The 13,846-nt window shown below is 37.6% G+C and overlaps 1 protein-coding gene across 14 annotated transcripts in view; it reads left to right on the top strand.

Annotated features, from left to right (window-relative positions):
- Nucleotides 1-13,846, top strand: part of atp2b2 (ATPase plasma membrane Ca2+ transporting 2) — a 140,333-nt gene that overhangs the window by 60,278 nt on the left and 66,209 nt on the right. For 7 of the 14 annotated variants that reach the window (XM_028002228.1, XM_028002219.1, XM_028002220.1 and 4 more), the window contains exon 1: nt 3,466-4,539. In XM_028002228.1, the coding sequence (XP_027858029.1) occupies nt 4,341-4,539 (199 nt within the window). In that variant the 5' untranslated portion in view covers nt 3,466-4,340. Of the gene's footprint in view, nt 1-3,465; nt 4,540-13,846 lie in introns of those variants that run through there. The other 7 variants (XM_028002213.1, XM_028002215.1, XM_028002217.1 and 4 more) reach the window with 4 other exon arrangements.

A 13,846-nucleotide genomic window follows, 5' to 3' on the forward strand; every position in this document is an offset into this window, starting at 1 on the left:
ATGCACATATGATACATTATTATTTGCAATTATTATTTTATTTATGGGAATTGTACTTATTATTTCAAAGGTAGACTGTTTTCCGTCACTGTAAATCTTCCATTTAAGATGCACACAAGTTCTCAGTTCGGTTCAGGTCAGCTGAGGAAAGACATTTTTACTGGTTAGCCAGGCAGAGGAGTAGTTGGATGCACGTAATGGAGCATTGTCCTGCATAAAACAATTGTTTTTATGAAAGATGCAGACATCCTGTATCAGTGCTTGAAGAAAGCATCTTCAAAAAACTGGCAGTTGGTTTGATTTTAAACCCATTTTCAACCCAAAGAGATCCATCCAGCATCTCTTTGATCATGCCAGTCCATACCAGTACCTCACCTCCCCTTGCTGGCATCTGACTCCAAGTGGAGCTCTGTGGCTATTACTGATCCACCCACGGGTCTATCCATCTGGTCCGTTAAGTCACTCTCATTTCGTCAGTCCATTAAACCTTTAAAAAAAATCTGTTTTCAGATATTTCTTGGCCCAGTCTTGGCACTTCAGCTTATGTATCTTGTTTGTTGGAGGTTGGGTTTCAACCGTCCTTACCTTGGTGGTAAGGACCAATGTCTCTGAACCCTGAACATCTTGTGCTTTTAGATACTCCAGGTAAGTTGGAAGAATTGAATATAACAGAAATGGAAGATGACGGGTAGCTTCACGCTTGATTCTTCTCGAATCCCTTACAGATAATTAACATCTTTTTCCCTAAAAAAGTCTCTTGTGATCCTGTTGATGTTTTTGCAACAAAATATTTGAAAAGTCAAAAACTACTGATTCAGCACTCTTGAACTTGCTAAGATATTAGGGCATGACCACAAAACCATCAGAATCAGCAAAATCTTTTTTGGCCCATCTTGCCTAAAGTAAAGACGCTACTTACTAATTATCCACATCTCGATATAGGTCTTGACCTGCTTAGGCCACACCGCCCCTCATTATACATGTAGACACATGCTATGCTTAAATCCACAAAACATTCTGCTTTATCTAGCTTGGAGTTAGAATATATAACTAAAATTATAATATGATGAAAAAGTAATGAGGACGTGTGCAAAACATTAGCTTTCGTCTTTACAAAATGCTGATTTGGCTTATTATCGTCAATTTTCTCTGACATTTTGACTTTAAAATGGGTCAGACATTAATGGGCAATAATGCATCTTGTGGATCTGTGCCTTCGTTCCGCAGATGTTTATCCACATGATGGCAAACTCTGACCGTCCTACTGTGTCAAGGTCATATATTGCTGCAGTTTGGTCTATCTGTTTTATAACATAACCTGGAGGTCTTTGAGCCTCTGTCAAAAGTTGAAGATGGTTTCACTGTCATCAGATTACCCTGAGATCTGTAGTGTTTAGTTGCTTTTAAAGGAATGTGTATACAACATAAAACAGAAAAGTGTAAAGGTTTTGAATATTATGTTAATTGTTATAACACAAACTAGTGAGTACTTGGTTGAGACTGGAGTTTAAACTTGAGCAACTAGAGGTATCCTTTATTGTCCCACAATGGGGGGAAAAAAACAGCACCAATACATACAAAACTGGTAAACATTAAGATTTCTCATGCAGCTACAGTGGAGAATGGAAGATGGACTAAATCAAAGCTTTATCTGAGCTTTTTATGAGTTTTTCCAACAGCTGTGTGATACATAGCTCGCTCTGGATGTTGCTGAATACTCAACCTGAAACAAAGTCAAGCTGAATGTAAACATCCAGAGGGGATTTCCCAATAGCTGTGCTTTTATGGTGTATTCATGTAAAAATGCCTCAATAGACTAAGTATGAAAATATTGCGTTTTTTTTATTCTCAAATATCAGCACAGTTTTATTGAAAACATATTAGACTCCACATTAACCATTTGTAGTTTTTAAATGTTGTATAATCCGTCCTTCCATTCAGATAGTGGCTGTATCTGTAGCTACTCATCCTTTAATAATAAAAAGTAAAATTAAACCAAATCTGCAGTATGTTCTAGAGTGGTCACTTTTGTTTCCATTGATTGATATTTCATATTTGCGAGCTCACACTAGTCAGCCTGTGTTTGGTTTCTCTGCTCTTTTGTCGGATCTGTTATCTAAAAAGGTCAAGTATATGTTGGTGTTGCAACATTGTGGCTTCTAGAGAACCTCAAAGCAAAGTTATTTACAGATGATGGAGAGACACTCCAGTCACTGCAGGGTTCTGCAGAGTACAAAACTGGAAGCTTTGATTCCAGGTCCCCCTCTGTGTGGGTGGGTGGTGATAAAGGGCACCGGTGAGGTAAAGGTTCACTTTGAATAATATTACTAATGATGAACCTTTAAATAATCTGGTGAAGACTTGATTAGTGTGGCAAATGCTGAGTCACTGATGCCATTCTTACAAACTACATAAAAACACACTGATCAGAGGTTTTGTGGCTGATCACAAATTTTAAGCACTGACTTGCAATACTCAGTTCTGTTATTTTTAATAATACATTTAGTAACTATCAACAACTAGTTTAACATGTTGCTCTAAATATGTTGTAATTTTTCTGTTAACATAAAAGTTTTTGTTCGTGATGCTTAAAAACTCATAAATTCAAAATGCCATGAGATTCAAGGATTTCTCACATGCATGAATGAATCAAAACCACTTCTCCAGGTATGTTTTTGATGAGACAGTGACATTATTAAAGTGATATGTAGTTGATGTTACATAATACACCCTCTTAAATTCTTCTGAAAGATAAAATAAACCAACTTTTCAGTTATTCAATTAACTTCCTGAATCTTTTGTCTAATTCCAGTTGTGGCAAACTCCCTGAAATGACTTGATAGGTCCCTTAATTTCTTTTCTAGTAGCTTCTATGAACCTTTTGGGTTCTTTTTTTAAACCTCCAGTGATACTAAACATAGCTAGCTTTGAGTCCAAAAAAGATCAGATATTTAGTTACATAGCTGATCACAACATGAGTAAGAGAAGCTTAAAATCCTACAATTATGGTCACAAGATAACGTCTTGTTGAATCTCTAGTATTAGAGTATTGTAGCTTTATTGTGAAAAGGTAGACTTAAGTTTAATCTACAAATATTTAAAATTATTCTGGTATTTGAGATGGATCTATCTTATAGATCTATCTATAGCTTGTTCTACAAATGTATCTAAACTGCTTATGGCTTTGAGCTAACCTTTTCAGTTAAGTACATTCTGCCTCCTTAGCTTTTCTAATAGCATTGTAGTTGCAAGACAGGATAACTGGTCTAGATTGATTATTGCCAATAATTACTAGACGACAATGTTGGGGAATGTGTCATTGAGAGTGACTGCACAGAAGAGGTCAGTCACTGCAGAGTGCAGTAGCAGTTTACTTACTGGTGAGACAGCAGCAGCGGGTTCATGGCTCAGCCCATCCTCCCTGTGACAGCGCAGCGTTACGTTCTGCATCTCTGCTCTGTCGTCAGAGAAGCCCCAGCCTCCCACCCGCACACAACTCCTCTCCTCTCTGCACCAGAAAGGAGCAATCTCATCTCTCCTTGTCTTTTATGTCCTCGCTCACTCTCTGTCAGTTAGTGTGTGTACTCAGAATGAGGTTAGCAGCACCAGCAGCAGCAGTAGATAGAGACAGCAGAGGCACAGTTACTGCAGCAGCCAGGAGAGGCTGTCCTTCAGCTGTGCACCATCTACTGCTGCATTCACCCCTGCCCTGAGAACACAACGCTCATTCCTCTGCTCTCTCTCTCTCTGTTTCTTCCTGCTCCTTCTCTTACCTCTCTGAATTCATTTCTGGAATTCGACACCCTCTCTTTTCTTCCTCTTTCTCTGTAGCAGTGATGGGGAGGACCACCACGTAGAGACCGAGAGGCAACAAAGGCAAAAGCAGAAGAGCAGTAATGGGAAGCCACACATGGAGCGGGTCTGGACTGCAGCCGTGGTGAGCCTGAGAGCTACAGGACCTGAGACCATCATCATTGCCCTCCTCAGGACCTAACCACTTGGGCTGTCCAGCACCTGGATGCTCCCCATTTGTGATTTGCCACCCCCTTTCCTTCCCCTGTACCGTTGCTCTCTGTCCTGGACTTTAGTTTTCTTTTTTTTTAGTGTCATTTTTGGTCTGTTAAAATAAAAAACAGGCGTCTCATCCTTGGATTTTTTTTTCTTTTTGTACTAATCTTTATCCCCAAGAATTACTTGCATTTTCTTCTTTTTTTTAGTCATCATTGCCTTCTTGAAATTATTTTTAGATTTTTTTTAAAAATCAGACTGAGCTCTGTTGTGCAATTTTTCTTCAATAAGCAATAACAAACACTAATCCAACTGACTTGAAAGCTGACACAATGGGGGACATGTCCAATAGCGATTTTTATGCCAAGAACCAAAGAAATGAGGACAACCATGCGGCTGGCTTTGGCTGCTCTGTTATGGAGCTGCGATCGTTGATGGAGCTTCGTGGCACAGAGGCAGTGGTCAAGCTCCAAGAGGACTATGGGGCAGTGGAAGGACTGTGCAAGCGACTGAAAACCTCACCCACTGAAGGTAAATCTATATTTTCTACTCATGCACATGAAATGAGTAGTGGTGGTGGTGTGTTAAATTAAACATCTTATGTTTAATTTAGAGAGAATACTGTTCGTGCATTACTGTGTAGTATGTGGTTATGCAAATTAATTCCTTACATTAGTATACACTTGTTTTTAAAAATGCAACCTGTGATAGAGGTACATAACTACAGAAATGTTCATGAAGCATTTGGAGAATACGTAAGCACAGCATCAGAATAACACATGAGGTTGGGGGATCCCATTTTAGGTGCATATAAAAAATTTGCACTGTGCAGTGAGTGAGAAATCTGTTTAGTATGCACAGAAATATCTCTGGACAGTTTAGCCCACATTGCTCCCCTCCCCACCAGAAACATCCCACCATCTCTTGTCATCTTCCTTTTCAGCCAATCAGGTGCAGATTTATTAAAGTAAAGGTACTGCTCCACGTGGGGTGGGCTGGAGGGTTTGCCAATCTGAACTGAATGTGGTTGGAATCAAAAGAGCAAGAAACATAATTTTTCTTTTTTATTTAATGTTCTGCAAAAAAAATATATTATTTTATGTGATGTATAAATGTATTTTGGCATATTGAGGTTATAATCCCATATGTTTGGTCACCTCTAGCCAAATTCTCTTTACTATTCATTTTCTTATGTAATCGCCATAACTGTGTGATAGTTGAACTACTCATCTTACTTTGAAATCTGACTTTCTAACTCCAGTCATGCAACATCATTATATAGACACAACAGAGGAGACCAAATATATTCAGAAATTATTAACTAATTAAAATATTACGGGTTGAACATTTATTCCCTATTCAGGTCTCCATTTTAATTAATACTACTTTTTGTTTTATTAGCATTTTTGCACATCCATTTAGTTTTTGAAATATGCTGCTATGAAATGTCAAAAAACTGTTCTAGTTACAAAGGATTCATTACATAAATAACCAACATTTAACTGAAAAGGAAAAAATGGTTTTGAACTTTGACTCAAGTAAATGATCAATTCTTAATCTTGAACTTACACAGCAGTCCGGTTTCTTGTAACGGATACCCAGAATATATTTATTGATGGGTTTCTTTGAAGGTAATGCTGATAACGGCACAAGGCCATCTGGTGATTCCTTTTAATCATTTAGGGGCTGGATGGGTTGTCGGGCTACTGCTCAGTTTTCTAAGAATGGAGACATCGGGATCCTTGGTTAGAAATCTGCTTCTTTTTAGAGACTGGTGAAAACGTTGTTCTGAGCTGTTCTAAAAGGAAACAAAGCTTGGGATTCAATTAAGCTTAAGGATAAAAAAAATGCAGAGAAGTTCGGGGTCATCTTTGCAAAAATTGTAAAAAGCAAAGAACCAAAGTATTTTTCATCACAATCTCTGGGGACATAATCATTGGTAACCAAACGCTGTTTACAACAATTTAATTAAAGTAATTTTACAAAAATAGAGTGCATAAGAAATTCTATTTAGGCCATATAAACTAGGAACAAATTATCCTTTTGTTTTGACCTTTTGTTTACCTGGAACATAAATATGTATGTAATACACAGACTAAGGCCATGAACCATTTGATCTGATGAGTCGTGTCAATGTTCTACTATGGACAGTGATTACTGGTTAGAGAAGTGAAAAATCTCCAAAACACAGTGTTGGAAATCTGCAGCACAGACTGTGATCCATTTCTTGTGTGAGTCTCCATAATGATCATTTGACAGATATAGATGCCAACCAGAAGTGATGCCAGAAGAATAGTTTTCAATTACAGTCACACATGTAAATGTGTGACATTCACCATTCTTTGCTAGAACTTTAATTGGAACCATGTGCTTTGATCAGATGAAGTAAGATTGAGATATCTGTAACACAAACACTTCAGATTGGTCTGCTGTGAAGTGAAAGGATGAGTATTTGCTGAAGAGCCTAATACCCAATATTAAGTAAGGTGGGGAATCTGTGATGCTTGATAAAGTGCATGGTATTGAAGTTCTTTGAAACACCTTGGAGATTTTTAGTATAGCTTTTACAAGGTAATGATACAACACATGTGACCAAATCAACACAAAAATGTTTTGCTTTGATCAAAAATTATTCTCCCAATCACAATTCCCAAACCCAAATTACCCCCACTGTATTTTCTGGACTATAAGTCATACTATTTTTCGTAGTTTTGGTGGTTCTAGGACTTGTGATCAGGCGACTTAGATATGTTTTCTTCTCTTCATGATGCATTTTCAACTTCCTGATCAGTTTTTTGAGATGTCCAACTCAATGTGTTGTGCGTAGACCAAAACAAAGACAACAAATTTTAGTCAGTCTTCAGGAAGCTTCCTGTTGATCTCGACACAAGGGAAGAGACAAGCAACAGCAACAAGCGAACGTTTTCTGCCACTCTGGGTGAACACAGCACACGAAACGCAAACAGTGACAAAAGTTGAACATGTGGGCACATGTACGAGCAGTATAAGACCCCCCATTGAATGAGCAAAAGAAGCAAAGAAGACCATGACGGAAATGGCAGAACTTCTCCATTCATAGTCTGTGATGTATTTAATGGACACACAGACTTTCTCTTCTGTGGTAACTTCTTAATGTCTCTTTCTGAGATCATACATTATCAAGATGGGATGCATCTGTGCCATGTTTGATTTTTGTCTGAAAACTGATTTCCAATTCAAAACTGTCCTCTATACCGCTTTATACTTACTCTGCAGAACATATGCTATGACCTGAAATCTGATCATGATCATGCTTGCTGTCATCATGTATTTGTAATTTGTGTCTCAGGATTCTGCAGTTGATCCTATATAAAATGAACTCACTGAGGTTAATTTATTATACTATGAGGCATGAAAACATAAAGCATCTGAACTGACAAAAATGGTAAACCTACCATATCTTTGTCACAACAAGAGGTTAAATGTATCTCGAGCTGCTGAAGAGAATACTTAAATATCTCTTGTACATTTTATGCTTGACTGTTATGAAAAAAACAGACATTCAAGAACCACAATTCAGGGAAAATGTGGAATGGACAATGGTTTCTCTGGCTGTGTTTCTTTGCGCTTCTTAGTATTCCCCTTCCTTGTACCCTATACCTGCAGGCAGGATGTGGTTACGCACATGTCACCTTGTAGGTAATGGTGAGGTGATGTCTTGGCTGTGCTGTCGGACAGCCAACAGGTTAATGACATGATTCTGTCTTAGGTTGGAAGCTAAGCTGCCGACTTAGATTTTAGTTTCCTAGAACGTGTTGTGAATGTGACCTGATGCTTTGATAAGAGTGAACTGCTTGGTACCAGCAGTACAACTATTTCACCAGCGAATGTTTAACGCAGTAATACATTGGAAGGGCAGATTTGGGTAGGGCACATTAAATTTATAATAGATATTAAAGCACTTTTATTTTTGCTGAACCAGGATGAAGAAAAAGCACTTAAGTCATCAATACTATTTGATGTTGTGGTAGAGACTAAGAACATACTCATCAAGATCTTTGCCAAAAAGGAATAGAAGGAATATGTGATTATGCAAAAATCTTTTCTTCAAACAAACAAAATACTGCATACAAGACAAAAACACCTTTGTCACATAACTCACCAAATAATTTTATAAGTTTGTGTCAAATACTTTTATGTATAGCTTTGTAATTTTCGTTCTGTTTGGGAACCTTGCTCTGTTTTGTGAACAGAATAAGGTTTGGATCAAACACTTCCAGATGTTTTTTTTTTCCCCATCTGGATAAAAACTGTTTTATTCCAATCACAAGATATGCAACAAATTAAGATCTGTACCTTAACCTATTATCTTTCAATATTTTATATAACCCTTCTTACACTGCAAAAACACAAAAGTATTTCTGGTCTAGTTCCTAGAGGAGAAAAATAAAAGTTCTATGGGCATATTATTTCACTTATAACAAGACTTTGTAAGTGAAATAATCTTAAAGTCTTAAAACAGAGGTTCTAATTGTGAACACTGTGGTGGTTGAAATGTTTTCCTGTGATTTACGTCACTGCAATCAACAAATGCAGACATAATGTCAGAGAGAGACACAGTGTCGAGGAACGTAATTGTGAGTTTAATAATGAGCAGCACCAGGAACACGTGTCGACTTTTGGAGCGGAATGGCAGGGAATTTGCAGGCTTGCAAGCAGCATAGTTCTCTGAAGAACAGGCACGCAATGAAGAAGTGAGAAACGGTGCAGCTCTGGTCAACGTTCTGTTGGAACAATGGCTTTGTGCTGCCCGGTATAAAAATCCGTAACTACATAATATTAGTTTGACATGATGTGCATTTTTTTCTTTGTTTTAAATTTTCTTTGAAATAAAGTTAATGCATGGATATTGGTTTACAACTTTTGACTGCATTACCTAAATTAAAAAGGTTTTAAGGCATATGTTTAAAAAATAAAATTCTACAATATAGTTATTTTTACAAATGGCAAAACAATCAGCTAATTTGAAGTGTTTAATTATGTTTGGGCCAGCAAGGGATTTTCAGAAGACAAATTGAAATATCTGGGTCTATTTGAATCGATTAAAACCACAACCTCAAGGTTCTCTATTGCTGAGTGTCGTTGCTAACATCATAGGAGAGCTAACCACAACTCCTGCTCATGGCCCACCCACATTACCGCCCATATTTACGTCCATGATCATGAGGAACAGACCATAACGGAGATGCTGCAAACTGGGGTAGAACCGAACCAGACATTAACCAGTTAGAGTGAGACTTGCCCATGGAGAAGCAGTTGTTTGGCATAGATTATGTGGGAATTTTGTAGTTGTCAATTCCAATCCCTGGTTTGAAGAAATAAAATATACTGAAGTTTGTTGTTTTATTGTGACAAATTTCAAACAAGTTTAAGGGATGTGAATATTTTTGTACACTGCTCATCCATGTACACTGCTCATCCAAAGCAGAGATTAATATTTACATTGCTGTGCTTACATTATCTTACTGTAGATTTTGCCATATTTATCCATTTCCTTTTCTCTGCTTCAGAAGGCTTGTCTTCCACTGTCCTTTTGCATCTTTCAGCCAGTCAGTCCCATAATAATGGCAGCCGATTTGGACACTGAGCTTCTGTGACATTTTGTTGTGGTTGAAATAGGTTCCTCCTCACAATGCAGTGGCTAAAGCATAGTAGTTACTGAAGTACTGAACAGGCATTTAAAGGCTTGTCTGAACAATAGCCATTCTGAACACAAGTACTCCCTGCGTGGGTACTGATGGTGTTGTTTATTTCAATATGCTATTTTAACTTTTGTGATGTAATCTGTCAAAATGACAAAATTCTTTAACAAAATATCTGACAACTAATTTTTCTTAGGGACATATAAAGTTTTACTTTTTTGGGATTTAGTTGCTTATTAAGAACTTGTGAATTATTGGAATGGATAAATGAGTTTATCCATTTCACATACTGAAGATATGTGAAATATAATCTACCACTGTCCCCTGGTCGCAATATGTTTTGGTGTCAGATTACAACCTAGATTTTCTTTTCTGGATTTGACAGAAAATGATTTGACAAATCTATTGTTTTCACTCCAAACAGGAATTTATCAGTGCTAACAGTCACAATTGATCATGTCAGATTTTAGACAGGCCAACCAGCACTGGCTTTTAAATTAACTAAAACCTGGTCTGTCACATATGTATGTAATACACAGACTAAGGCCATGAACCATTTGATCTGATGAGTTGTGTCAATGTTCTACCATGGACAGTGTTTACTGGTTAGAGAAGTGAAAAATAAGTCACAGTATGTCTGGTTTAGAAAAGCAACAAATTTTTCTCTTCATTAGAATATTTTAGTATTCATATCTACTTACCTAAATCCTTTGTACTTCCCAACCTCTCCCTTTGGTTCCCCCAGGCCTTCTCCCCATCAACCTTTTGACTTGCCCTTTATATGCTTCTACCTCCCATAACTCTAAACTTGCAACACCTTACGTCTCTTTCCTTTTCTTTTCTCCTTCGCTCCCATTTCTATTTCCGTGAGCTGGTCGGTCGCTGGTATCCCAATGGGCCAGTGTGCAGTGTAGCCTAAATAGACCTGCTCTACATCAATAACCTTCATCATGTCTCCCTTCTACTCTCACATCTTTCACAGAGTTAGTTGCAATGTGAAGAAATGCTGGGAAAGTAGCACATCGAGCTGAAAAAGTAGCACATTGTTTTCATGTGACCTTGACTGCTGACTGATGTTAATCTGTGTTTAGTGAAATAAAGACTGCACTAAATTTAGATTGAATCTGAAGTATTCCTTTGTCATTTATCTAGCAAGTGATAAGAAGGGAATTGCTAATGCCCTGCATTGTGTGTTAGTAATGACAGTAATCATTGATCCCTAGAACACTTCTGTTAGTTTATAAATCACTGAATGGATACATTAAACCCCTGTTGTTGTTGTGTCTACCTTCCAAACCACTGTGGTCTTCTGTTTCTAGTCTGCTTTACGTTCCTGGAGCCAGAACCAAACATGGAGAAACGGCATTCAGCTTTTATCCAACACAAATCTGTAACAAACTTCCAGAAAACTACAAAACAGCTGAAACACTGAGTTCCTTTAATAAATTGAGGCATTAGAATTGCCTTTGATTAGTAGGAAGTTGAACATTTATCAGCGTATTTGATATGTATTTGTTTGATTTTGATAATGGCATTTGACAAAAATGTACTATTTTCTTGTTTTACATAGTGACTATTTAATGCTTTATGATATAAAGTACTTTGAATTGCCTTGCTGCTGAAATGTGCGATGCAAATAAACGTGGTGTGACTAGCATAATACTCAATACCTCTTTTTTAAAAAAACAGACTTTTTATGATTCCTGCAATAACGCTTCAGAAATCTTGTTTGGCAACACTTAATTTAACTCACCAGAGATGCTTTTACCCAGGGTTTTTAGGTTCCCTGGATATTGAGTTCCTTCTCCATACTGGACCATATGATTATGTTTAAATCTAGAGCATTATTATATTTTCTGCTGATTTTTGCTATGGTATTTTATAAGCTAATATGAATAAACCACTCTGACCAATTTTGTGCACACACCCTCAAATAAAACCAGTTAAATGGTACACTTAACTGTACCATTTATGTCTGTTTTAGTATTATGTTATATAGTTGTTAAATAAGCATGCAGAGTGCTTAGATGATGTAGAGAGATTCACAACAGACTTCAGAATGTAATGACAGAATTTTAAAGTTGCTACTGGGGGTATTTTGTGACACATGGATGGCACAGGCCCCATTTAGAGATGTTAGGATTCCTAGGCTACATTCACAACAGGCAAATACAACTCAAATATTTTGTTTTTCGTCCATATCTGACCTAAATCCGACTTTTTCATGAGAGTTTGAATGTCCTTATTCATTTTTTTTTTCCAACAAAAAAACCAACAAATGCCGTTTGTGCCAATTCCATGTGTCCTGCTAATTTGTATAGATATCCAATAGTTTTCAAAGAGTTTACAGTCTAAGTCGTGTTGCATTTTATCGGACTTTTATGTAATTGACATGGAACATGAATTATGATTCTGCATAATTATTTTTGTACACATTTTTTTTTCTGATGCTTTGAGACATTGACATGGATGAATTGGATTTTATCAACAGATGTCAAAACTTGATTTTTATAATAGGGATTTATGACCTAATTTCAAGAAGAGCAAAAACAAAAACAAAACTTGGGATAAGTGTGGCATTTGGTGATCATAAAAAGTCATCCTTTGCATCAAAGCAAAAATGACTTGAATAGGATCCTCTGTAAAGCTTGAGGAAAAACATATTAAAACAAGCATGAGGAGCAATATTTAATGATTCCATCTGGAGGCCAAATTAAAATGGTTTATCTAAAACTCCACTGTAAACTGAGCACCATTGAGCAAAGGTCTCTATAACTCAGAGGGCAAAGCTAATTACAAAGTTCATAACATAATTTTTTGCAAAGGATCTGTGACCATCAAGACTCTTTTTTTTAAATTTGAGGTTAGGTAACTCTAACTTGTGATACGTGCCACAGAGTTTTTGTACGTCACCATAACTAAATTTTCTGATGCATGGTTTTGCTAAACGAGGCCAGAGAAAGACAAACATTTAACCCTCTGATGTGTGACTGACTGACTATACAGTCTTCCGTGAGTGGATCTTTTTTGACCCGGGTTACAATCAATGTGTTTTTACGCTACTTTTGTCATTTTGATTCAAAATAATGTTTTGTATAATACTTTCTACTGTGTTTTATTTCACACAAGAATTATTTCATGTTTGAAATATTTTAATTTTTCACTTTTTTATACGTTTTTAGAACAATTTGATGAACATTTGTGACAATTTGCAGACCATTTTTAAAACAAAATGACAACAGCAATGTTACAACAGCAATGATGAAATGTCAATAATGGACAATGTCAACATCCATTATGTGTGTGTGGGTGTGTGTATGGGGGTGGGGGTGCAAAAGAGCCTGTTTCTTGAAACTAGCTAGCTAACGAAGCTAGCTAACCCTACTGTCTGTATTCTATTATGCTATATGTGTCACGAATGTGGGGGTGTGTATGTGTGTGCATTTATTTATCCATCCATCTTCTTCTGTTTATCCGGGGTCAGGTAATGGGGATAGCAGCCTAAGTAAGGAGGCCCAGACTTCTCTCTCCCCAGCCACTTGTTCCAGCTCCTCCTTGGGAATCCAAAGGCGTTCCCAGGCCAGCTGAGAAACATAGTCTCTGGGTCTTCCCTGGGGCCTCCTCTCGGTGGGTCATGCCCGGAACACCTCACCAGGGAGGCATCCAAACCGGTTGCCCGAGCCACCTCAACTGACTCCTCTCGACATGAAGGAGCAGTGGCTTTACTCTGAGTCCCTCCTGGATATCTGAGCTTCTCACCCTATCTCTAAGGGAGAGCCCAGACACCCTACGGGGAAAACTAATTTCGGCCACTTGTATCCGTGACCTTGTTCTTTCGGACATGACTCAAAGCTCATGACCATAGATGAGGGTAAGAACTTAGATCAACTGGTTAATCAAGAGCTTCGCTTTTTAACTTCGCTCTCTCTTCACCACGACAGACCGGTTCACTGCAGACGCTGCACCAATCCGCCTGTAGATCTCCCGCTCCATTTTTCTCTCATTGGTGAACAAGATCCAGAGATACTTGAACTCCTCCAATTGGGGCAGGACATTCTCCCTGACCTGGAGAAGGCACTCTACCCTTTTCCAGCTCATTTATTTATGCATTTATTTATATAGCTATGATTTTTTTATTTATTTATTGAGATGATAAA

The sequence above is a fragment of the Xiphophorus couchianus genome, chromosome 20 (genome assembly GCF_001444195.1).
Source record: "Xiphophorus couchianus chromosome 20, X_couchianus-1.0, whole genome shotgun sequence".
Lineage (NCBI taxonomy): Eukaryota > Metazoa > Chordata > Actinopteri > Cyprinodontiformes > Poeciliidae > Xiphophorus > Xiphophorus couchianus.